This window comes from Meleagris gallopavo, chromosome 5 (genome assembly GCF_000146605.3).
Source record: "Meleagris gallopavo isolate NT-WF06-2002-E0010 breed Aviagen turkey brand Nicholas breeding stock chromosome 5, Turkey_5.1, whole genome shotgun sequence".
Classification (NCBI taxonomy): domain Eukaryota; kingdom Metazoa; phylum Chordata; class Aves; order Galliformes; family Phasianidae; genus Meleagris; species Meleagris gallopavo.
The window spans coordinates 4,475,237-4,500,022 of NC_015015.2; the positions used below are offsets into that span (position 1 = coordinate 4,475,237).

General features: G+C 40.2%; 3 protein-coding genes across 4 annotated transcripts in view; 2 read left to right on the top strand and 1 right to left on the bottom strand.

The window, feature by feature from the left end:
• Positions 1–9,083, top strand: part of E2F8 (E2F transcription factor 8) — a 10,099-nt gene extending 1,016 nt beyond the window's left edge. The window contains exons 2-13 of the mRNA XM_010710732.3: positions 7–111; positions 396–552; positions 1,310–1,615; positions 2,214–2,375; positions 3,219–3,356; positions 3,703–3,912; positions 4,273–4,360; positions 4,617–5,130; positions 6,085–6,303; positions 7,123–7,258; positions 7,400–7,716; positions 8,332–9,083. Coding sequence (XP_010709034.2) covers positions 7–111; positions 396–552; positions 1,310–1,615; positions 2,214–2,375; positions 3,219–3,356; positions 3,703–3,912; positions 4,273–4,360; positions 4,617–5,130; positions 6,085–6,303; positions 7,123–7,258; positions 7,400–7,716; positions 8,332–8,505 — 2,526 coding nt within the window. The 3' untranslated portion in view covers positions 8,506–9,083. The remainder of the gene's footprint in view (positions 1–6; positions 112–395; positions 553–1,309; positions 1,616–2,213; positions 2,376–3,218; positions 3,357–3,702; positions 3,913–4,272; positions 4,361–4,616; positions 5,131–6,084; positions 6,304–7,122; positions 7,259–7,399; positions 7,717–8,331) is intronic.
• A 778-nt stretch (positions 9,084–9,861) lies between these two features.
• Positions 9,862–20,148, top strand: CSRP3 (cysteine and glycine rich protein 3). 2 transcript variants are annotated; one of them, XM_010710734.3, is made up of 7 exons: positions 9,862–9,965; positions 12,998–13,134; positions 16,660–16,828; positions 18,156–18,291; positions 18,959–19,052; positions 19,833–19,904; positions 20,038–20,060. In XM_010710734.3, coding segments are annotated over exons 2-7 (585 nt in total). In that variant the 5' UTR covers positions 9,862–9,965; positions 12,998–13,022; the 3' UTR covers positions 20,040–20,060. The 2 variants fall into 2 exon arrangements, with proteins under 2 accessions (XP_010709036.1, XP_010709035.1); XM_010710733.3 differs by having other exon boundaries at positions 19,833–20,148.
• A 641-nt stretch (positions 20,149–20,789) lies between these two features.
• Positions 20,790–24,786, bottom strand: part of LOC104910938 (palmitoyltransferase ZDHHC13-like) — a 7,588-nt gene continuing 3,591 nt past the window's right edge. Inside the window, exons 2-6 of the mRNA XM_010710742.2 lie at positions 24,527–24,664; positions 23,884–23,967; positions 22,831–22,988; positions 21,949–22,046; positions 20,790–21,254 (exon numbers count right to left, since the gene is read on the bottom strand). Coding sequence (XP_010709044.2) covers positions 21,122–21,254; positions 21,949–22,046; positions 22,831–22,988; positions 23,884–23,967; positions 24,527–24,664 — 611 coding nt within the window. The 3' untranslated portion in view covers positions 20,790–21,121. The remainder of the gene's footprint in view (positions 21,255–21,948; positions 22,047–22,830; positions 22,989–23,883; positions 23,968–24,526; positions 24,665–24,786) is intronic.

Below are 24,786 nucleotides of genomic sequence, written 5' to 3' on the forward strand. Positions count from 1 at the left end.
GCCGAGCCCTGGACGCCCACCGCCAACCTGAAGGTGCTGATCAGCGCCGCCAGCCCCGAAATCCGCAGCCGCGAGCGGAGCCGGGGGCTGCAGGGAGCCCGCTGCTGCCAGGTGCGCCCCGGCCGGCCGCCTCCGAACGCTGCCCCTTTGGTTGTCGGCTTTTCCCGCTTTGCAGTGTTTCCCAGACGTAGAACGTTGTCTCGTTATGTACACCTGCTGTAGCAGCGGGCTGGGCTGGGTGATCTCCAGAGGTCCCTTCCAGTCTCTACAGTTCTGCCATCTCGCAGGGCCAGAGGAGAACGTCGGACTTTATGCTGGCAGGGAAGCTCTGTAACGTGTTTATATTGACATATCCGTTGTAAAAACTTCTCAAGTTATCATCTTTTTCTACGTAGGAGCACTTATCAGGAGATGAGTATGAAAAATCTCAACCGAGTCGCAAAGAGAAGAGCCTGGGATTGCTGTGCCTTAAATTCCTGGCTCGGTATCCCGATTATCCCAGCACTGTGGAGAACATCTACATTTGCCTTGATGAAGTAGCTGAGGAGCTCAGTAAGTTGGTGTATATCCTACTGCATGTCCTCCTATGCACAAGCTGATAAATCACCCTCCTGTTGCGCAGTACTGCTTCACTCCATAGAAGTTTGAATGCTTAATTTGTGCTCTCATTCACCTAAACCTTCAAACTCCTCTTTCTTACCACAACTCTCTTAAACCACTGTAGTTTCTCCAGTGAGCTGGACTAATAAACTCAGAATTTTGCTTAATATTAAACATCTAAATTTTTGGAGATAACACGAATAACCTGTTGGGGTTTTCTGACATAGAAATGATGGCAAAGATCAGCAGTTGATTGTTATGGCAGTAGCCGGTGTTTCTGGCACCAAACTTGCAGCTTCCTGTCCATCACTACACCAAAGCAAGAAACTGCTTTCTGCTGCCTTTGATAACTCAATTTTCTCGTTTTGCATCGCTGTTTTTGTATCTCACCAGTCATCTACCGAGATTTCAAATTGCTGACATAAAGCTGAAGGTTTTCTTCTGTAAGAACGATGGAATTGCAATATTCTGCAGTTTATGAAACCAATATAAACCACACTGCTGTAACATTTTTTGAACGTTATAGCAAATCCTATTTTTAGATTGTTAGACAAAAGAACATCCTGTTAGAAAATGCCTTACAAGCATATTAAGAGGGGGAAGCATAACAAACTCATCTTTTTTTCTGTGCAAACTGTATTTCAGGTAAATGGCAAAAACATTTTATGTGACTGAGGTGCCACGTTAATCTTGCATTTCATTTCTGCAGATGTTGAACGTAGACGTATCTACAGTATTGTGAATGTGTTCGAGAGCCTCCACATGGTGAGCCGCCTTGCCAAAAACAGATACATTTGGCATGGGCGGCATAACCTTGCCAAAACCCTGCAGACCTTGAAGAAAGTTGGAGAAGAGAACAAATACACAGAAAAAATTCAGATGATCAAGAAAAGAGAGTACGAGCACGAGTTTGATTTGGATGGCAAAGGAAATGAAGAAGTGGCAAGATCTTTTGTCTCAATTGAGCATTCAGAAATGTGTTTTGTGGAACTCCCAGGAATCGAATTCTGTGCTGGTAAGGTTTCTCTGTATGCCAGGAATAACATGTGCTCCTGATTATAAATATGCACGTGGGGAAAAAAATGTATTGGTCTTTACGTCTAAAATGCTGCTGTCTGTCTGTGATGAGAGTAAGAACTCTGTGCTTTCTTTCGGTTGCCTTACCCACTTAATTCTTAAGAACACGTTTTGGTTTTGAGAGTGCAAGAACAAGGAGGGCATCAGGTGATGTAACAAACATAGCCAAGTAGCAGGGCTTGTTACCTATGGAAGCAATAGAAGCCAGAAGCTTAAATGACTCCGTTAAATTTAAGTTGGATTTGTGGAAGACATGCTCACTGAGGAGTGTAACATACATTGCATAATCTGCAGTTAAGGAGTACAAATCAGGTGGTAGGAGAGGTATACAAGGGAATACGTCACACTCTGTTTTGTAGTTAGACAATGCATCCGATTTCCCGATGCTTGCCATGTAGAAACTTGATTCTGGGCTCTGTGTCAGCCCTGCCTAGTTGCTACTGACAAATTTCACAGAATCACAGAATAGTAGAATAAAAATGTTTGTAGCTGACATGTCACTTAATGCTTTAATCCTCTTCTTCTGTCTTCTGCAGCCTCTGTAAATAGCAGGAAAGACAAGTCTCTGCGAGTGATGAGTCAGAAATTTGTGATGCTGCTTCTTGTATCAACCCCTCAAATAGTAAGCCTTGAAGTTGCTGCTAAAATCTTGATTGGGGAAGATCAGTTAGAAGACTTAGATAAAAACAAGTTTAAAAGTAAGTAAAAGGCTGCTATTCCTGTCTACTTCTTGATCGCTTTCTAAAAACAAACGTAAGCTAAATGAGCGAATCCATTACAAGATTGTGCAGTGTAAAGTGCTCTCATCTTGCCATAAAGGTATTTGAACCTCCAAAACCTCCTTGCAGTCCTTCTTACAGGGACCCACCAGTGCATCACTGTTCATACATGCCATGTAAGAGAAGTCCGGGAAATCTTTTCAGCCTGAAGTAGCTTCTGCTTGTTGGTAGTGATTTCCCAAGCAACCTGTCAAATGTTTCAGCATCATTTCAGCAAAGGTGCCCCAGCAGCATGCAAATGAGCATTCAGGTCACATTACTTACTCGATGGAAACCTAAAGAAATACTGTAAAAGTCCTGCTAATAGCTTAAACACGTGAGGAAGTGAAACCCAATGTTGTAACTGCCAATTGTTTCTTCATCATTTTACCCTTCTTTCAGTTCCCTGCACGTTTCCTCCTCTTCCCCTCCATTCAAATGTAAAGTACTTTGAGGTTTAGACTGGTGTATTCTAATAGGTGAGAATGTGTTTGCTCTTGAAGGATCAATAATTCATCTTGCATTTCCCTGAAAATTATACTCCTTTGGTTCTCAGACAAACTCCTTTTTTTATTTCTTTTTTTTTTTGTGAAACAGTATGAATGCAACAAAAAAGCTGTGGTCTGTCATGTTATTTCATAATACAAATACACGTTCCACAAAATGGTTCTCATAAATGACGACTTTTCCTTTCAACCACTAAAAATACATCATAACTTTTAAGATCAGATCAATGGTAACTCATTATTAAAAATTGCTCTGCTTTATATATGTTTATTTCAGCTAAAATCAGGAGACTTTATGACATAGCAAATGTTCTCAGCAGCATCGAGCTTATCAAGAAAGTCCACATAACAGAGGAGAGAGGCAGAAAACCAGCATTTAAATGGACAGGACCTGAGGTCCCACCAAACACCCATGGTATGGATATGTGTGATCTTCTTTTGTTTTGCTGATGATTGTGATTTCTTCCTTTTCTCTCCTAGAAAAATGTTAATCAAAATACTGAGTAAAAGAGGCAGAAAGTCTTTGACGTTCACATCATTGCACTTGGTTCTCAACAGTGCATTATTTCTCAGAGGAGCACATCTGAGCCACGCTGTATGTGTTCTTATACTGAGACTTACATTTCCATTTTTTGCCACTGTCCAATACTTCAGTAGTTATAAGCCAGGCTCAAATAATTGCTTTTAATTACTGAATATATTTGTGATATATTTGAACTTACATACGATATACAAACTCTTCTGTTTATTCTGCTTTTTAGCTACAAAGCTTGAAACAACATCTGCACCCTGCATCTCACATATTTCAGAATCCACCACTTCTAAGGAGCAATGTTCAAAAAATCTTTTTCCTTCAAGAGTAAAGCAAAACTTCACACGGCATCCATCCCTAATAAAGTTAGTTAAAAGTATAGAAAGTGACAGAAGGAAGATCCAATCTGCTCCAACCAGTCCAGTTAAAACAAGCACAAGTATGTAGCTGAAAACTGTATTTGTCTATCTCTTTCTAGTCGTGTTTTTCACTTGAATGTGGAGTCTTTTATTAAATACGCAGGCTTGCCTTCTGATGGAAGTGGATAAGTGGATCTGCCTGCTTACAACAATTATTGTTTGAAAAAGTCAGAAACAAACAAGATGGGGGAAATAAGTGTATGTTGTCTGTAAATCTTGAGGCCTTAGGAGACTGATAGTGAAAACAAATCTAAAATAACACGTGCAGAGAATAAGCTCTGCAATTAGAAATAATAGTAAAAATAATGCAATCCCAAGATAGAATTTCACTTAGAACAAAACTGATAGCGAAATGTTTGTTTTTGTTTTCTCCCTTGAAGCAGGTACAGATGAAAACGTATCAGCTTACAAAAGCGAAGTGTCTCAGCTTGCAGCAATCCCTCAATATCAGCTGGCAGAATCACCAAAGTAAGTCTGCACAAGTGTTGTGTTTGGGAGCTTTTTGTCACTGGCTGTTAAATTTAATCTATGCTTGTTTTGAGGTGGGCAGCGATCTGCAAAAACCTGTAACCTCTGGTGCTTTAAGCTTTTTTTTTAATTGGAGTTTTCTGTTCAGTTTATCAAGACATACAAATTCATACTGTCTTTGTAATGTAAAAAACTATTAGGGCATTTCTGTATGAAAATACTAAAATATGTGTTTTGACTTCCTTCTTGTTTTAAGGAGACCAAAAGACATGAAAAATAATCTGTCAGGATCTCTTTGGGAGGACAGTCTGCCCTGGCCTGAGGCAGCTCCTAAGGCCAGCACTCACACTGCCGCAACCCCTCCAAAGCCTCTTGTCACTCAGCCATTAAGTGCCCTGCCTCCAAGCCACCAGTCAGCATCAGCAGTGATACAACCTCAGCCTCATTCTGGTGCCTCCTATGCAATATATCTGCATCCTTCTCACGCTGTGACAGCGTACAGCCCGAGTTTCATGTTGCAGGCTCTGCCATGTGCTAATGTGACAGGAATTAAAAGTATTAATCCAAAAGCATTAAGTGAAATGACCAGCAAGGAAGGAGACAATTGCACAGCTGCAACCGATCCAGGAAAGGCCATGGCAGCTAAAGAAAGACCAGTTATGGAATCTGAATCTTCATCAAAGAGCTGCCTTAAGAGGTCTCAGGCACTACAAGAGAATAACTTGATTAAAAAGTGTAGAAGTGATGAGGAATGCTGTGATAATGCTGTGGTAAGTTAATTTCTGTCAGCCTGGTTTATAGTCTTGTGATGGTGTCATCTATTTATTTTCAAAGTGATTTAAGAACTTAGCAGATGTTGTCATATTTTTCTGCTAACTAAAGAAGCCTGACAAGGGAATCATCTTGGGCAGCTGATTTTTGTTGTAGAAACTGGTTTTGGTTTGTTACATAGAAAAAGTAATCTTGGTATTTGCAAAGCATTAGGCAGAATATACAGGACACAACACAATGTAAATCTTCAAAAAGCCAGCGTGGGATCAGGCTGTATTTTCTCATTTCCCCCTTTGCCCCTCCAAATTTTTTATTTCTGAGAAGGTATGTCAAAGAGTACAACTGTTGACAAAAAGAAACAATTCCTGAAAAGTTATTTCAGGACTTAATCTGTTTATACAGTGGTTCTGGAGTAGCTCCTCTTACTCATTTTTATACAAGGGCTCTTGTTCTTGGCTCTAGAGGTGTTAGGAGGCAAAGTGGACACACAAAAGCTGCTGGACAGGGCATGTCCCCGCATCCTGCTATCTTCTAGCCTTATTTACCCAATGTTATACTTGGTTAAAACATTTTAATACTATACACAAAGACAATAAGAGATTCAGATACACTTGATGCACATGAGAAACTGGGTCTGGATTATTTTCCACTCCTCGGTTGCTGAATGCTTTAGTGTCTGTAAATTATTAGGCTGCTTCAAATTGTGCTTGTCAAAACTGCCATGAAATGGTACCAGAGGGTTATGACAATGTGTGGCATTGACCACCTGCCAGCTGTGAAGGAGCAAGAGGGGATAGCGTGGAACTGGTTCTCTTATTGACTCAAACTGAGAATCGGGAGAAACTGCTTTTCTGATTTATAAAACATATGGCTATCACAGTACATTTGTAATTAAGAATGTCATGTTTTTTACAATGCCTGCTTTCTTTTTTCATACGCATTTTCTTTTAAAGGGAGAACCTCCTAAACACGAAAGACCACCCTCCATTGGCTCACAAAGCAATCACGAAGTGGACAACTTCCAGGAAGAAAAACAGAACAAATTTGAAACACTGGATCAAAGTGTGGCGAGTTGTTCTGAGCAGTACAAAAGAGAATGCGCTCCAGAAGATGAGGACAGAACCAAAACTAAACAAGATATACCTGTGGCATTTGCCAATCCTGCTCATGAGGTGAGCTTTGCCACACAGCACAGCATTTTTTGCCGTTACCTGGAAAAACACCACATGAAAGAATCTGCAAAAGAAACACAACTGAATAACTACACGTATATAGATTTGCCTTTCGTTGGATTATTATACAGCATGCTTTAGAAAAACAAAGCAATCAGCTTAAATCAGGACTCTCCTGAAACGACTTTCAGGCTTTGACTGGGATGAAGATAACTAGGTAGATGAAAGCAATACTGAGATCTCACACTGCCCCAGACTGTTAATTAGTTTAGTTTAGAATACAAACATTTAGTTTACAATACTTTGATGTACAACAGAACTTTAGTAAAACTCACCACAGTTCCCACTTACTGTTACAGTGAACTTGCAAATCACAAACAGTTCTATGGTCAAAAACAACTTATAAATGCCAAAGGATTGTCTTCCAATATTTGCCATGAGAAAAAACACAATCTAGCAATGAGGTGACACAATTACTAAGCCCAGGTGTTTCTTAAAAAAAAAAAAAACACATGAGGATTTCTTTTGCCTAGCTGAATTGCACTGTGTTAATTGCATATAGGTCTGCAGTTCCTCTCTAACATATAATCTGGGAATTAAGCTGGGCGACTTGTGTGGATGAGGACAGCCATGTTTTAGAGCATTTAGAGTCAACAGTCCAATTTCAGATGGAGGCCAGTATGGGCATGGAATACCAAGCCCTGGGGATATGAGGAATATAGAATAAGAAAGTGGCAAGGGGAATGTGATTTTGAAGAAAAACTTGGTTTTTTTTCTTACAGCTTTGGAGTAAATGTATATTGTCTTTTTCTTTTTCAGGCCTTTTTTCCATCTGGCTACCTTATTCCTCTTACTCAATGCACTCACCATAGCAATAAGGCAGGTCTTCCTAATAGGGAGAAAGCTGGGCTATGTTCATTGCAGCACACTGCTACCCACAGCTCACCTGCTGCAGGTGAGTACTGAATGAAATATGCACACAGATGCCAAGTTTGAAGGATTGTGAACCAAATTCATCCTACCAGGGCTGTGAAATCACAATGCAAAGTCTCTAGTTTCAATTTTCAATCCTTCCAACATTGTTTTTCTGTTTTAGGTGCCATTCCAGTGATGACATCTGAACTGAAAGCAGTTAACATTCCAGCTTTTCATATAACATCCTTGAACATCATGCTGTCACCAACTTCTATAGCTGCTGCACCTGTACTGAGCAACTCCCATCTCAATTCTAGCAACGCCAGCTCTGTCCCAAATCCAAGTTCTTCACTTCTGAACTTTACACTGCAACATGTAGGACTAATACCTGCTGGTGTGCAAGTTCCTGCAAGTCCTGTTCTTCAGCATATCCCAATCCCATCAAAACCAGAAAGCATTAACCATAGCTCAGAAAACATGACCTTACAAGAAGAAAAGGTAAGAAACAATATATTGCAACTGCTTACCCGTAGCTTGAGTGGGAAGGAATAGTGTAGTAATTCCTTACGCAGGTAAAATTTTAAAATGAACACTTTTTCAATTTTTATGCATAATCCAGCACTGCCTTCCAAAAAAAGTGAAGACTAGCAATAGCACAATAGAATTGAGAGGTTAGAAAGGAAGAAAAAGTATTACTTGTTGAGAAAGTGGAGCCAGCTGGAGGAACTGACAAAGGACAAGGTGTGAAGAGCCTTTGAGAGGATGTTGGATGGATATGAAATGACAAACACTTATAAACTGTTTATTGCCTTATCTTTCCTTAGTATCCTCCTAATTTGCTCTCAGCTTCTGTTTGTATAATGCTGTATTGCCTACAGTTTGTATTAAAAAAGGAGATAGAAGGAAATTATGAGAAATCAGTTTATTTCTATTATGTAGATATAGATACAGATATAAATGGATATGTAGATGTATAGCAAGGAAAAGGAGGATACTCTTCTCCACAGAGAGCTGATAGATTTCTAAATGTGTTTGCTAACATTCTGCAGAAACCTACAACTACAACTGACTACTTTTTCTTAACTGAAAGTTAGCTTTCCCTTTTTTTTTTAGCCTACTGTGCTGAAGGAACCCCCGGAGGCTCAGACAATGACAGAAAACTTTTTCCACACACCAGGAGGGCCAAACACAGTGCCTTTGCTGTCTGCAAACTCAGGTGGTACTGACACAGTCTCTCAAGGAACCTCATATATTCCTCAACGAAAACTTGAAGTGTCAGAAAACTGATCTTTGGATATTGAGTTACTGACTGTTTTAGCAGGCATAATTACTGATAACACACTGCACACAATGAGTTCTACAATGGACAAGGTGTGTTTTGGATGTGAATTGACAAGACAACAATACTGGAATAGCCTGAATGCTTAGGAATTAAAACTGGCTTTACTGAGAAAGTTAGGGCTAAATATTTTTACACAAGGCTTACCTAAAGTATTATAGCAACTGAGTTTTGTATCTCGTGTCTTCTGTGTTGCTTTTCTGCTATGCAAAGTAAGCTGAAATTGTCTTTGTACAGAAAGGTACAGTCTATCAATCAGTACATATTTTGCACAAAGAAAGTACTGTGAGTGTGTACATATTTTATGCTTTACTAAAAGGCCATAGTTAGAATTTCTTTTGCTCCTATGTTCAGTGATCCTCTTTTGTAAAGTTAAAAAAAATCTTTAACAAAAAAAAATCTTAAGATTTATGTAAGTTAAGAATTATTTATACTGTATTGTAAAATAATTTGTTCAGACAAAAATTATAAACTCATTTTGACTTGTTTTTGTTTAATGAAATTAAATGACTGGAGTTGTGTAATACATTGTACATTGATTGTGTTTTTTTTGTTTTTTTTGTTTGTTTGGTTAGAGAAGGATAGATGGATTCTGAAGAAGGGGAAAATGGTATTCAATCAGCAAGGGGTGTAAACAATTCGATCTTGCTTTCTGAATGAGAGATAATCACTATTAGAAAGGGTATAAGGTCTGGATTCCAGCAGGAGGGATTCCCACTTCTGGATGACCCCTTACTCATTACTGACACAGGAAAAGTGGTGAAAGAACCTGCAGGAAAAAAAAGACCACATACCACAGTCAACTTAGAACTCTGGAAAGCCCGTTTATAACTGTAGAAATAAGTTAAATTACTTAATTACGTGAAAATCAGTGGTGTTTGAGCTTGTTTTGCCACCAAAAAAAGTCACAAAGCAAAAGAAGCATCTTGCTCTGCAAATACTTAAACTCACAGGGGCTTCCTACAAACATAGATACACACATATATAAACATTTATAATTATTTTGGTAAATTATTTTTGGCAATGTGACTATGACTAAGTTCTCATTTCAGGATTCTTACGTTCCACATCCAAGCAACGCTCCAGCAACTACTGAGCTTTCATCTTTATTTATGATCCATTAGGCTGCGTTCAGGAATGCGCCGTAGGTGTCATCTGAGGGGCTGCATTGTTGTCCACCTACTCACAAGTGGACACAAGGGAACAAAATGCCAGGCTTTTGTCAGCAGCTATTTTCAGCTTGCCGATAGCAATGGCATTGCTCAGATCCCCAAAGCCCTCTCTCCTTCCCCTCCCCTCCCTGCCTATAGGGCCAGCAGCAGCAGCCCCTGTATTTAAAGAGCGCAGGAATCCCTCCAGTTCAATCCTTTGAGGCATAAGAGAAGAGGGAGAAACGCCAAGCTACACTGTAAGTACAGCACGTGGGATTCTGCTAGCATTTCATATAAGGCTTTGGGTCTTTTTCCCAACAGGTGGTAGAAATAGCATGAACGTGTACAAAATACTGCGCCTGAGCTCAGCTGTGATGGCTTAGACTTGGTACAGGAACACAGGCAGGAGAGAACGATGTGGAAGGAAGAGGAAAAGCTGATAGCACAGCATTAGGTTTGGACAAAGGAATGGCACCTTTGTGCAGCAGGACATCATTTCCCAAAGTCATGAATCATGCTGGGAGAGAAAGGGTTGGGTTTTTAGAGTTTTTGCTTGTTTGTTTTTTAAGTCACAACTAAGTATTCTAACATCAGGACATCCTGATTTTTGGAGATGCCAGCTTGCATTTCTCCAAAAGCATGCATCAAGGAAGCATTGAGCAGAACTTTGTATTACTATGCAAAAAATAGTAACAGATCATTGGAAATGATATAGACAAAATCAAAAGCTTCAGCCGGGAGAATTGGCTTCCTTCAATCATTTTTGCCCACTTCATACCACATCACTTAAAATCTCTTGCTTCCAGAGGGTTTGCAGAACCCTTATTTTCCCATGTTGGCAAGGAAGATGTCACCCCTTTATCCTCATGGTGCGGGTGAGGTGACAGCACTGTGGGGGGGTTAGATGACAGGCAGTCACAGGATGGGACAGCAGCAGCAACTGAATAGCAGGACCATGTTCTGACCACACTGATGCTTCCCCCAGACAGCTACTGGGATAAGAAATTTCAGTGTGGTCTTACACAGCAGTTCAATGTGATATTATTGTTATCTGTTACATAAGGAATTATTCTTTTTATACTTATAACTGATCCAGGCCAAGCATCTCATACTAGGACTAAAGCAGCACTGCAGGGCACATCCCAGAATACTCACAGAAGGGTTTTACGGTGACTTCTTCCTCCTATGGCTTCCCATCAGGTGATGCCAAAGCAGCACGGAAAATGTGTGTGCATGCCCAGTCATGTTACCATAATTAGCTCAGGAGCAGTCCTTCTTCTAAGAGGTCTAACCACAGCCCAGAACAGCACAAGGCTCACTATCAAGCGCTATCAGCCTTTCCAATGTTACTTCTTTTTCCTCCAGCTAATGACGTAATGAGAATTAGTTTCCAACAAGGATTCTTTTGTCACAGTTTCAGAGACTTATTGCACCTCTGAAGGGCACAGCCGGTGACCAGAGGTGCAAACCACTCTCCTCTACGACAGCTCTCGGTGCTGCTCCAGCTGTACAGGACCCACCCAGCAGCCCAATTTCAAAGAAAACACTGCAAATGGAAAAACCTTTGACTTTTCAATCATAAAACCAATCTTCCTCTCTCATTTTAAAATGGTCGAAGCATTATTTTGATTGTTTTAAAGGAAAAAAAATGCCACTGATAGAAACACACTTAAAAAAAAAAAAAAAAGGATATAAAATGGCAGAATGAGACAAGATTTGACCATAGTGAAATATTTATCCCTGTTCCTTCCCCTTCCTCCCCCCCAATTAAAAGAAACGGGAAAAAGACTTCAACAATGCTATTTCACAAAAACATTCCTGAGGAAGAAATTTGTAATCCATTCCTTCCATACGGTTACCTCAGCCACATCACATTTCTGCTTCTGACTTGTTACACTGCAGATAAGCACAGCTCAAGGCAAGCTGGGGTTTTCTCTCTCGTGCATCACAAGTGCTTCATAGCTGTCAGAGCAGCAAGGGAACTGTCTGATAGCCTGAAACAGCTTAATGGCACGGCTGTTTTACAGCAGCTAAGGTGAGCTGAGATGGTTCCATCACAAAAATGAAAGGCTGCACCTTGCGGCACAATGACATTGTGCTGCCTACCTCAGGTAACAGAGTGAGGCTGTACTAATAACCCGAATGCCAAGGAGGATATGTTTGGAGATGCTCATATCTTGACCACCACTGTTTGACAACAGTGCAGGTCCTTCTGTTGGATAGTGATGCCTTTTGCTGCAATTGCACAATCGTTTGGGTTAGTAGCCAGAACTAGCTCGAGATTAAGCTTGTGGAGCTGGCAGACAGAAAACAATTCTTTCTGAAAACCAGCAGATGCAGCACAGAAGTCTCTGAGATCATGACAGACAGGACATCAGTGTCCTGTGTACACAGTAAGACACTGGGGTAAAACTCAGGCTGTTTTCAATAACTGCTATGTTACATTACTACCGTGACAAACTCTTTTACATGGCATCAGAAGGCGGCTTGATTCAGCATTCAAAATCCTTTTCTTAGTTAAGAACATCCAGTGGTGGGTTTAATCAAATCCAAATGGGACCAGCAGACTTTGAAAGACCTATAATAAGAAAGTGACTGGTTTTCCAAGAAGGACAGAGGTGGCCCGAGCCAGGAGCTTGAACAGCCTGATAACAGGATGTGCAGATGACCAGATGACGTCCCAGACTTTCCAGAAAGAATGACTCAAACAAGAAAACAGAAGGGCAAACCGTAGATTGTGGCTGCTCCAGCTGCATGATAGCACAATCATCAGGGGCACTTACTGAGCACAGTCCGGTGACCTACGCTCAGCTCCTGGCTCTGACACTGCTCCCTCACATGACCTTGGGCAAGTCACTCCCATAGCCACTGGAATAGGAAGCACAACTTTCTTTCTCTCAGACGTTTAGATTTCTAACAAATGAAAGCCATGCTTTGCTGCATCTTTCATTTCCTTAGGAACCTACTTTATAACAGCTGTGCAGCAGTCTTGAAGCTCACTGATCAACTTGGTTCTATTACAGTGTCCTCAGTAATAACGTCGTGTATTTGTTCAGCTTCACGGTGGAATTGGTTCAGATACTAACTGAATGGTGTGATGTCACACTGACAGAGAAAATTGCCATTATACAGATCACTGAGAAAGCTCAGTGACAGTCTGAAAGTATCATGGTACAATTCACATGAGCAGATCCTAGCTAGGGGCTACCTGGCAATAGCAGTTCAAGGGAAATAAGTAAATAAATATCACTTTTTCTATTCGATTTACTCACTGAGTTTGATTTTCTAGGTACCATAAACCTCCGCATACCAGGATGCCAAACTGGGGAGGTGGAGCCAAATGTGGTGCCTGTGAAAAGACAGTGTACCATGCTGAGGAAATTCAGTGCAATGGAAGGAGTTTTCACAAGACGTGCTTCCTCTGCAGTAAGTGCAAAGTTAAAGCCATGTAATTCAGCTATTTCCATTACAGCTAGTATACTTCCTTTTGTACTCCTTGCATCCAAGAAGATGTGCAGTGAAGATGGTCACAATTGGCCTAACTCAACCTGTTTGCTCATGGGATATTTAGAGCAGGTCTTAAGACAGCCCAAGCAGTGTGAAGGATGGTAGAAATAACCAGCACCAGAGCAAACTTCAGAGAGGGAAGATTTGTAAGGTTGATGCATCTTACCACAGAGAAAGCTCAAAGCAGAGAGCAGGCACACACTAACCATCCTACCTGGAGAACAGCACAGTGAGACCGACTCTGGGCTGACACTCTCTAGGAACCTTAGGGATCCTATTTGGCCAAAGAAAATACTCCTACCATACACTGCCATGTTTATGGTACTGCCTTTGACACAAGGGAGGGGACAAAAGGAGGGAGCCAAGACTTAACTAAGTTTGTTCAGCTGCAGCATTTTAATTAAAACAGACTCTAGAAAGTCAGTTTTGAGGGCTCCTCATCTGTAAGGATAACTGGTTGAACCTCAGAGACAACACTCACTAAAGAAAAAAACCTGTGTCACATTCCTTTAGCAACTGAAGGACATAAAACAACCGTAACTTCTTGATAGCATCATCCAGTTTTCTGAAAGGCCAGCCTGCCACTCCTCATCAGTTCTCAATAAATCTTTCCCCCTGAGCCACATCTCTCTCAGGATCCTGGCTTCTCCTTTGTGAAGCACACACTAAATGTTTTTTATTAGGGACACCGGAGTGCTACCTTTTGTCCCACAATGTAGCATGTTACAGGTTTCAAACCAAAAAGCCCTGAAGAACTAAACCAGTGCTCTTGAAACAGAAGTCAGTCTCATTAGGAGATATTACTTTTATGGATCATCCCCAAAAAAATCATTTCGCACAGAAAAGTTATCTCTATCATCAATATCTCTCACCATCACCCTGCGAGCACCTCAATTTCCTCCAACCCACATTCCAGATATTCCCATTTCACTTACTCTTCCCTACACACCTCTGATGTTGGGCAGGCGTCCTTCTCTGTGGATAAGCTTGCACTAGAAAAATAAGCAAGAAGGCACCATCAGTTCAACCCCACTCACCCTCAATGAAGAGAATAAATAATTTGCTGGGAACTAAAGATAGCTAAACGCTTTGCAGACAATCTGAAGGCAAACATGCTAATTATTAGAAAAGCTTGAATTGACACATGCTTTATTCAATGATACTAAGGTATATGAAAGGAAAAGCCAAATGAGTAGACTCTCTTACCTAATAAAAATAAACAGCTGTCCTGCTGGGTCATAGTTAATGATATTTCCCTCCCATATAAATTCTCAGACACCTAATACTGGAACAAGTTTAAGCTTCCTTTTTGATATAAATGATCTTTTCTAAATGGCTTGTGATAAATACCACACACTCATTAGGTCTACTGCTTTTATTTTTTTCCCTGTTGGATCCCTGAGTGTGAACTAACCCATCAAAAGGTCAGATACTTTAAAAAAAGTATTCCCAGCAGAAGTCTAAGGTCAAAAAATGAAAGATGCAGCAAAGCGTGGCTGGTAACAGGTATGTTAATTGGCTTTCCTTTTCCTTGATTCACAAACACTAACCACCAGCTTTGGACTGGATCCTTCAGCATCACATACCATGTTCACGGGCTTTTCAGTGAATCAATTATGGGATTTTATTTCTCAACACACACAAAAAATGGATCTTCTCTATACCCAATCTCAGGTACAAAACCAAAATCAATTTAATTAACTTATATTGTATTTGACCCACTAAAACAAACAGCATTTTCAAGCCAACCTGTTGGCACAGTAAGAAACTGATGAGCTGAATGATACAATCATGTCCCTAGCTTTACCTTACAGACATGTAAAGAGCTTCTTTCCAGCCAACCTTAGTTCCCATACAGCCTGCAGTTTGCCTACCTTGTTTCCCTGTCAGGTTTTGCTTACAGCACAGCTGTGATGGACATTTGGCAGGATCCCATGCCATGAACCTGAAACCCCTCAGTGCCTGCTATCTGCTGGCAGGTGACAGGTCCCAAAGCTATTTCAACAATAGCACTTCAAGGGCTTTTGCTCCATCTGTTGTGGTGAATTGATACTCTATCCCTACAGTGCCAGAAATAGAAACACTTTATCTACTGCTAGAGTTTCCATCATCCCCTGGCTCCCTCAGCAAACATAATTATCATCTCAAAGCTGAAGAGACAGCACCACGAAGTGATCAAGTTTGCACATTTACTGAAGCCCCTCATTTTATTCCTTTTAATTAAAGAGCTCCATGCAAATTGTATTCCACTCTACACAGTACGGTAGTGGAAGTAAAGCTGTACTGGTTCCAATATTGCCTTAAATCCTTAAATTCTGACTTGAATGAACTTCCAACTGTTTTCCATACTTGTGCATTTCACGGGTTGCTGTTACTTACATCACTTTAGCGATTTATTTCCCAAGCTATCAGCACCCCTCAGTGGCATGCACACTTATTCAAAGGATGTTAGGAGAACACTTTCCCTTTTATCATCCCCCCTCGTCCCTATCGATCACTGTTGATCCAGAGATTGATTTGTAAACAGTGTTACTTTTTTAGAGGGTGCTACAGAACCCTGATTTTCTGTAGGCACTGGTCACTGAAAGCCTCATCTCTCGATGGGGTGGGGGCTGCCACGCACTGAGCTCCCAAAACAGCGCAGTGTATGCAGCCACCAAACACATGAAGAATGTCACTATTATTTTTTTCCATTTGTTATCATCTCAGTTTCCAGGCATAAGCAGCACAGAGATGCACTTGCTGGTAACAGAATTCCACTCGCTGAAGGCTGATCAGGTTTCAGATCTGCAAAGCACCCGAGAGAACTTAGAAGAGACTAACCTGCCTTCCATGCCCATCTGAGGAGAATCACCAGACATGAGAGTGGTCTTAGCAATGTCTGTTGGCTCCAAGTGCCATCTGTGCCTCTCAGATAAAGGACACATGCCTACCAAGACCCCAGAGAAGCAGCTGCTAGCATTCCAGGACTTTAGGTCCATTCAAGCAGAGGCTAGATTTAAAGCAGTGACACAGAGGGTACAACTTGTACTCCACTAAGTGCATGGCACTGCCATGGCACATTCTGTCCCCAAGTCCCCAGGACCTTTTCTGGTGAGATAAGCCATGAAGCATTTCTCCGCAACAAGAACAACAAAGAGGAGATTCCTTCCAACACCATAACCTTGTCATTCTGGATATCTAATGGAGCTGAGACCATCAGGAGTTGAGTTTGGGGTCACTGCTCCACATGGCACTACAGCCCAAAGAAATGCAACTACATAAATAAAAAGTGCCCTGCTTGATTCTGACTGACCTTTACATAAAACTTAGTGCACTAACATTCTTATTCTCCTACAGTTTTGAAGATAAATAAAAATAAGCAACACCTGTAATTATTCTGACCCACATTAATTCCTATTGGAATATGCAGATGTTTTCACACACCTCTCTTCCTTTCCGTAGTGGCTTGCAGGAAGGCTCTGGACAGCACCACAGTGGCAGCTCACGAATCTGAAATCTACTGCAAAACTTGCTACGGGAGAAAATACGGCCCCAAAGGTGTTGGCTTTGGACAAGGGGCCGGATGTCTCAGCACCGACACTGGGGACCATCTGGGCCTAAACCTGCAACAGTGAGTCCAACCCTACCAGCAGCACCATGTGGCTGTCTGATGCTATCTGTCACTCAGGGCTATTTCAGGTTTCTGCTCTGTTCTCATACCAACACGTAGCACAAGTAGCAGAGCAGAATCTCCCACAGCCTTTCCTTGCTGGATGTGGTAATTTACCAGTTTTCAGTTGAGATATGACACTGTACTGGTACACAGTGATAAAACCACATTCACCGCAGAACACAAGGATGTTCTTCACTCTATCAAAATCAAGTTACAGCTAGGATATATACCATTAGAGAAAGAACAACAACACACACTGTTAACCCTCCTCTCAACAGTGAAATCATGTTTCTAAACCCTCCCTGTGGCTTGTACAACTCTTACAAGCACATCGAGGACATGACTGAACAAAGGCATTCCCTTGGGATACCATCTTCAAACAGCTTCAGCTGCATGTAATTACATCTGACAGTACATTTCGGTAGTATTTTTCTATTATTCTCAAATCTGTACATTTCAAAGCCAACATTTTCTTCTGGTATCACTGTAAAGAAACCAATTAACAAATGTGCTGTGCAGGAAATAAAAGCTGAATTGCTGTATTGAATTGTACCCCTTCTAAGACACACACCCATTGTGGGCAGAGTTCTGTATCGAGAGCTGCCACGTCCTGGTGCCTTGATGACCTGTTGCAGTCCACCAGTCTGGTAATTCTAAAGTAGTTCTGTGAATGACTAAGCCAGCACAAAGACGTAAGCCACGAAGTCCAGGAATACAAAACGAAGCCACTTGTCTGATGCTTTTGACTTCAGACCAGTTAGGAACCCTGTCAAAATCTTGCAGCAATAGGAAAAAAAAAAAAGCAAAATCTAGAGGTTTTTTCCCCTCCTTTCTTTCAAGGTCTGTTCTATACTGAATACTAGCAGCAAAGAGCGGAGGTTCTTTGCTTGTTTTTCCTCATTGGCCTCTCAGTAGAACAAAATTCACTTTCACTTTTCATGATATGTGGTTGTCAGCTTCATGTGCTGAGTCCAAAATGGGCAATAACAGCGGGTGCAGCATTCATTTCTCAACTATGTAACATAGAATGCAATTTAACAGAAGGTCTTTTTGAATCAACATGATTTTCTGATTCTGTAACACTGTACTTTCCATGCTGGACTTTATTATCTTAGTGGTCTTTTGCAGCCTTAATGATTCTATGTCCTAGACCAGTAAGAATGTTTTGACCCCTTACAAAACAAACAAACAAACACAAATGAAACAACCACCACAAAAATCAAATTTCTAGAGTGAAGATAACATTTTAAGCAACGTTTTATAACACAGAAGACTTCTGTTTTAGGGGATCACCAAAGTCTGCTCGCCCTTCTACACCAACTAATCCTTCAAAGTTTGCCAAAAAGATCGTTGATGTGGATAAATGTCCCCGGTGTGGCAAATCGGTGTATGCTGCAGAGAAGATAATGGGAGGAGGAAAAGTAAGTAGTAACTAAAGCACTAGGAAAAAAAATAACTAAACTTTTTTTCATGGTGATTAGCTAGAGCTAATTAATCCTTGAAGATTTTTCCCGGTGTTGATGAAGAAAATATAAGGTTGAATAAGCAAAATGTCCAACGTACTGACCGTCAGATTTCAAGTCAAGTTGAAGTTATGCTTTGCATAAGCCTTCTTCAACATTTTGCATCTTGTCAAGGCCTGAGCGACAACCCTTCCCCTTTGGCTTCCACTGTCATCCTACTAACACCTCTTGGGATAGTTATAATTCAAACATATATCTGCATTTATCACTACAAATAAATTAAAGAGATCCCGTGACTAGAAAAAAACATCACTGTGCGATATGCTGGCCCTCTGCTCTAGGAACTCCTACTCATTATCTCCACGCATGAAGGATGTGGCCAACGAGAGCACTATCTGTAGCTCTCTGCTTTTTACCAGACCTCCATCAACCAGAAGCTCACTAGGTAAGATATTAAAATGGGACAATAATTTGAAAAACTAACCTAAAAGTACTAAAACTGTAAGTCATAAGCCCAAGAAGACAATTTTAACCTCTTCATGCAACAAAAAGCAACAGCTGTTTCTTGCATCTGCTAGCTGTGCATCTTCTGTAACATAACAAGAAATTGTCTTTATTCCCTCAGCCTTGGCATAAAACATGCTTCCGCTGTGCTATCTGTGGAAAGAGTTTAGAGTCTACAAATGTTACAGACAAAGATGGAGAGCTCTACTGTAAAGGTAAGAATTATTCCTTTTAGACCTAGTATTGCCATCATGATTTGCCTTGCTGCATGCTTAATAACAAACCACAAACAGACAGATTTTTAAAGATCAGGGTCCTAACTGGTTTTCCTGTCACTAAGATTCCAAAAGTGATGTTTCCCCTATACCTTAGTAATACAGAAGATGATGCATTCATGCTGAATTACACACCCAGATATTCTTCTCAGATCAACAAATCAGATTTCTTGGAAAGAGATCGAGGAGAAAAAATATGCCAAATTTTTATATCCTAGGCTAAACTATTGAGAATACTAAAAAAGTACTGAAAATGGGCACAATTTGACAACAGCAAGAGATCAAACAAATGTATTGGTAGAAAAATGCTGACCAGTACTTAATATAGAGAAGTTGTGATAAATAAGTATGAACATACTTGCCAATAAAGAGTCATGCTGGATTGCCCAAGAAACCATCGAAAGTTGGCTGGACAACACTCTTGTTCTTCTAACTTCCTTTGAAAATTTCTGATATTCAGTTTGCATGGACAGAAAACCATATTAAATAAATTGTTATTCAAATTTTAAATACATACTTCCCCAATTTCTGTTTGAGAAACTCACATACAACACATGTTTATTTCAAATATTTTTCATTACTAGAATCTCTCGATACTTCTGAGAAAGGCCGCCTCAGATTTCCTTCTTTGTATTAACTTACCTTTGGAATGAGTACCAAATCCAAAAGCCACTTGGGCAAGCATTTAGAATACTCTTCACCCTTTTCTTTCTTTTGCAGTTTGCTACGCAAAGAATTTTGGTCCCAAAGGAATTGGTTTTGGTGGCCTCACTCAAGTGGAAAAGAAAGAATGTGAGTGAAAAGGAGTGGATGCAACAGAGTCAACCTGCTGCTGATGTCAGCAGATAATAGTTGTCAAGTAAAACCAAATCACCACCTACTGCTCATAACCTAGGGCATTCATTAAATATTTTCCATCTTGCAGGAAGCCTTCTGAAGCCTTCTGAAGAAAAAGCAAGTTTTCTTAGAATATAGTGTTTCAGTTTTGTTATTGTACATTTTTCAAGCTACAATAAAGTACTCACATTGCTTCACATTTTTGTTTACTTAATTTGATTGTGCTTTATGTCCCGCAGTGCCACAGACCACTGCATTTCAGGGAGAAGATTACATCTCCCATTCCTTAACTGCAAGAACTCTGTCTCATTACACTGCTTTATTCTGCACTGTCAGTTCTAGACAGTGTTTAACTTTGCTTTTCTGATCTCGATCTGCTTCCCTGCTAGTTTTTGTCATGAAGTATTTTGACTTCCAACACACTGCCCAGCCTGCCACGTTGGAATGATGCTGTAGCCTTCGCATCTCGCGAACGTGACTGATGTGGCAGCTATTATAGATGAACGCATGCAGCTGAGAATAGTTGTCTTTTTCATCTATGCTAATACTTCCTATCATCTCCTTATCAATTTTCATCAGCTAACAAGGCATACACACAAGCAAAATGTAAGGCAAACAGGCTTTTACTTGTGGTTTTGTGCTTACCTGTTCTTAAATACTTCCCTGGTCACATACCTCATGAATCTGTTTCAACCTGTAAAATATTCTTAGAAGCATACAAATTCTGTTTTGTCACACGTAAAACACCCAAATACAGAGTGTCATTAGATTGTGTTCACAATCTAAGATAAACAATTACAGGCCAATTTTTATAGTGAATTTGAAATATGAACTTCCCCCTTCAGGTTTCAAATGCAATTTTATTATTTGCAAAATAATACAAAGGGTACTAACAAAGCTTTCAAATTCTGCCCTAAAAACCACCCTTTTAGAAAGTCTATTTAGTGTCATCTTCTCAAATAAAATTTCAAGAAGTGTCAGCTCATCCTATATATAAAGAGACACAGTAATTGTTTCATATCCACATCTGCTGTCCCTTCCACAAGAGAGTTTGAATATTTAGAACAATAAAATAATAAAAACAAGCAGATTTTGGAAGAATATAAAAATTAACAAAACATCCCATTTTATTTCTTGCTCAGCTCAGCAGCTTTAAAAAATCAAGTAAGAATTCATACACAATGAACATTTTTCTTCTTTATCACATGACCGTTGTATTGCTTGGTCCAGTCAACTCCGCTGGCTTTCACCATACCAAAACATCTGCACTGAAAGAAGTCTGCAAGATTCTGGAAGCATCCAAGACTGAAACACAGAGAAATACTCATTAATAAACCTAACAAAAGATAACTGCAGGCATTAAAAATAGGAAGCAGTACTGGAGGGATAAAGCAGTCAGCAAAGCAGCTCTAAGAGAAGAAGCACAACTATGTTCTATTCAGCATTATTCTTTGTTGACTATTTTTTAACCTTGCCTTTACACTTAAGGTGCATAGAAGATAAAGCTCAACACAAGTATTTGAAGTTAATGCTAAATAAGATTTCACCTGCTAGCACATGAGGAAATAAAGATTTTTAGTATCATAGGGAAACTTCGGTAATAATTTCTTTATGAAGGTAAAATAATTCAGAAAGGGTTGGTTCATAACAAAGTTCTCTCTCTCGATCTGAAGAACAGACACAGAGAATGATGAATGCACTCAAGGACATTGTCCTCCCTACCTCCCAAGTCGTTTCTGCTAATTGGAGAAAAAGACATATTCTGGGGCATATACACAGCCATGCAAAAAAACAAAACCCACTGTAGTTCTTAGGATGGCAGTTTATTCTGCAGCATTAAGGAAGTTCTCTGCCAGGAAAATGAGGTCCAGCTCTTCCTCCTACCATAACCCAGAACAGGCATGACCACAGCTTGCTCAGGTTTGGCATTCATGCAGCAGTGAAGCAGGTCAGTCCTGAAGGGAAACACAGTTCAAACACCGTACACTACATCACTTACTTGTATGGATTTCTCCTGAGTGAAATAGGATGCTTAGAAGATTTGCTCTCCATCAGGAGGTTCATTCTCTCATGTGAGGTCAGTCCCAAGAATGCAATCTTAGAAAAAGAAAAACACAAGTAACGGCTGAAACGTGAACATCACAGATTTAAATACTGGCAACATCAAAAGATAATTTTTAATGGGGAGGAATTGGGAAGAAGTTGACCATATCTAACCACCAAAGTAAACTCCTGACACATCTAAGGGCTTAAAAGTTGATTTTAAATTTCACTTAAGCTGAAAGAGAATCCTAAGCCATGTTAAAAAGCTGTTTCTTAGATGGTTCAGAAAGCTCTTAACCTCATTTGCATAGCCAACATCTCTTGGAGAACAACAAACTTAAACAAATTTGACAGCCCTTATTAGGATGAAATTTTGGTCACGTTTCCATTCTGGCAATCTAATAACACACTGCTGAACTCTGCCATGGAATTTTCAACTTGGAAGTAACTGTACCATTGAGTTCCGTGCCATTTTGGGACTGTAACAACAGCTTTGTTAGTTAAATATGTTTCACAATCAGAAAAGCAACACAATGGAAAGGTGATACAAGAAGTGTAACGACACAGGGACCAGCACAACAGAAAACAATCTTTTCTCCATATAACACCTCCCTCATCCCCAAAGAGCCAGGCTCACAGGCGATAACTCCACAAGGGAGAGATACCTCCAGAAAGAAATCCTTCCCCAGTGGCAGTCAGCCCTTAACTGAGCTCTAAGAGGGGTGCAGCCAGGCTCCCCCCCTTCCAATCACACAGCTGAATTGCCTTCACCTGGAAGGGAAACATATTCACGTGGTAGCTCATTATGAGAGGAATGTGAACTGAAGCAAAATAATACCTGGTAAAGCTGCATAGTTAGCCACAATGAAGCCCATACAGCATGGAAGCAGGCTAGCATGAAGATGTAGGACAGCCATGGAGAACAAGACGTTATCTGCGTGAAGTACGTCCATGCTCCATCTGCATGGTAACTTGTTATGCAGTGGTTTGACCAATCTGACAAGATTCACAATCATTTTGTTACCTTTTTAACATAGACCACTCATGTACTAAGCGAAGAATATTTGCACAAAGTGTTGTATAGCAGTGTGCTCTCAAAATACAACTTCCCACTTAACAACACTCACGTGGATATGCGACTGCTTGCTGCTCTTGTTGCATAATCTTTACTTTGTGTGTCCATAATCCTCAAAAGGAACATTCTAACAACTGGCTAGATGCTTTGTTTTTATATTACAAGATACTTCATTTTGTGTTTACATTAAAAGTTAACTAGTGATACTGAAATAAGTTTATTAATTGCCTTCATTGTCAAGCCTTCTGAAATTTTGCTGCACACTAATTATTAGTTTTGGGACAAGAATTTATCATTTATCTTAAACACCACCAACAAAAGAAGATTGTAACAATGACAAGAAAGCAGTACTTTTCACACTATTAAATAACCAACTGGAATGTTCAGCTTCTGTAGATTCCTAACAGACGCTTAAAGCCTATGACATGTCTTAAACCTATTAAAAAATAAAAAACAAACAAGTAAAGGTTTTGCTGTTATGTCAGTACAGCAATCAAGTGGTTTTCCTCCCATGTTCACGTAAACACAGAAAACACAGAAAACACTGTACTTTTTCCATACACTCTGTGTCCACCACTGCCATACCTGGTTCATTTTACTCTAAGTAGAACACTGACCCATTTCTACAATACAGAACCACAGGACAGCTTAGGCTGGAAGTGACCTTAGAGATCACCCAGTTCCAACCCCTGCGATGGGGATGGAACTAGGCCGAGTTGCCCATTTTGTGCAGTTATAATTAATTATGCTAGCTAGCAATAAAAACCACACACAGGTCCCTGACAGCTGAATTAAAATAAGCTCACTGATACATACACAGCAGACTTCGATAAAGCAGCCAGACACTGGTCACAGTTAAGAAAAACAGGAACAACAGGTAGTAATGATGGTTCCCAACACCTACATTTGAGTCAAGGAAAGAAAAAAAAAAAAAACAGCATGACATTTTAAGAATTCTGCAGTACTTGTATTTCTCCTTCACTTTACAGGAAAAAGAAGAATCTAAAGCACTTCCTACTATTACCTCTGCTGTCCTCAAGAGAGTTGGACAAGGCTGATCTCTCTCAACATTCTCCCGTAAGCCATTTCAATGTATATAATAGAATTAGTTCTGGTAAAGTCAGCCAGCATTTGTCTCTTCTTTACAGCACATCAGTTGTTAGCTGGATGGGGACTCATTATGCTAACACAGCTCTGCCCATGCACTGCACAGTTGTCTTAGAAGACTGAAAAATCTATACTATTCAATTTAATTGCTTCACCTTGATGTGCCTTAAAATTGCCAGCTCTTAAAAAACCAGATTTCTCTCAGATCAGGCTCTCTGGCCACTCTCAGTAACCCCTTCAGTCTCTACAGTGTGTTCTTGCATCAGGTTTGCTCTTTAAGTAGATAAATGTTATTTCTGCAACATCTTTTAAGGCATGAAACTTTCAAATTTGATAAAGCAAAGACTCTTACCTATGCACTGTGCAATCCACAGAGAATGCTGATCATATCTGGCTACACATGAGTCACAAAGAAGGCAATGCACAGATCTCAAAGGCTTCCTTACCTGTTTCAGCACAGAGGAAAGGAATATAGTCAGAGTAAAAGCATCTGCTTTGACCAAGGCTCAGAGCATCACCTCACGGGCACTACCATATTTTATAACTCTTACAATTATTACAATATAGTGGGCCTCAAACACAGAACACACATGAGAATTTTCTAAATCTCAC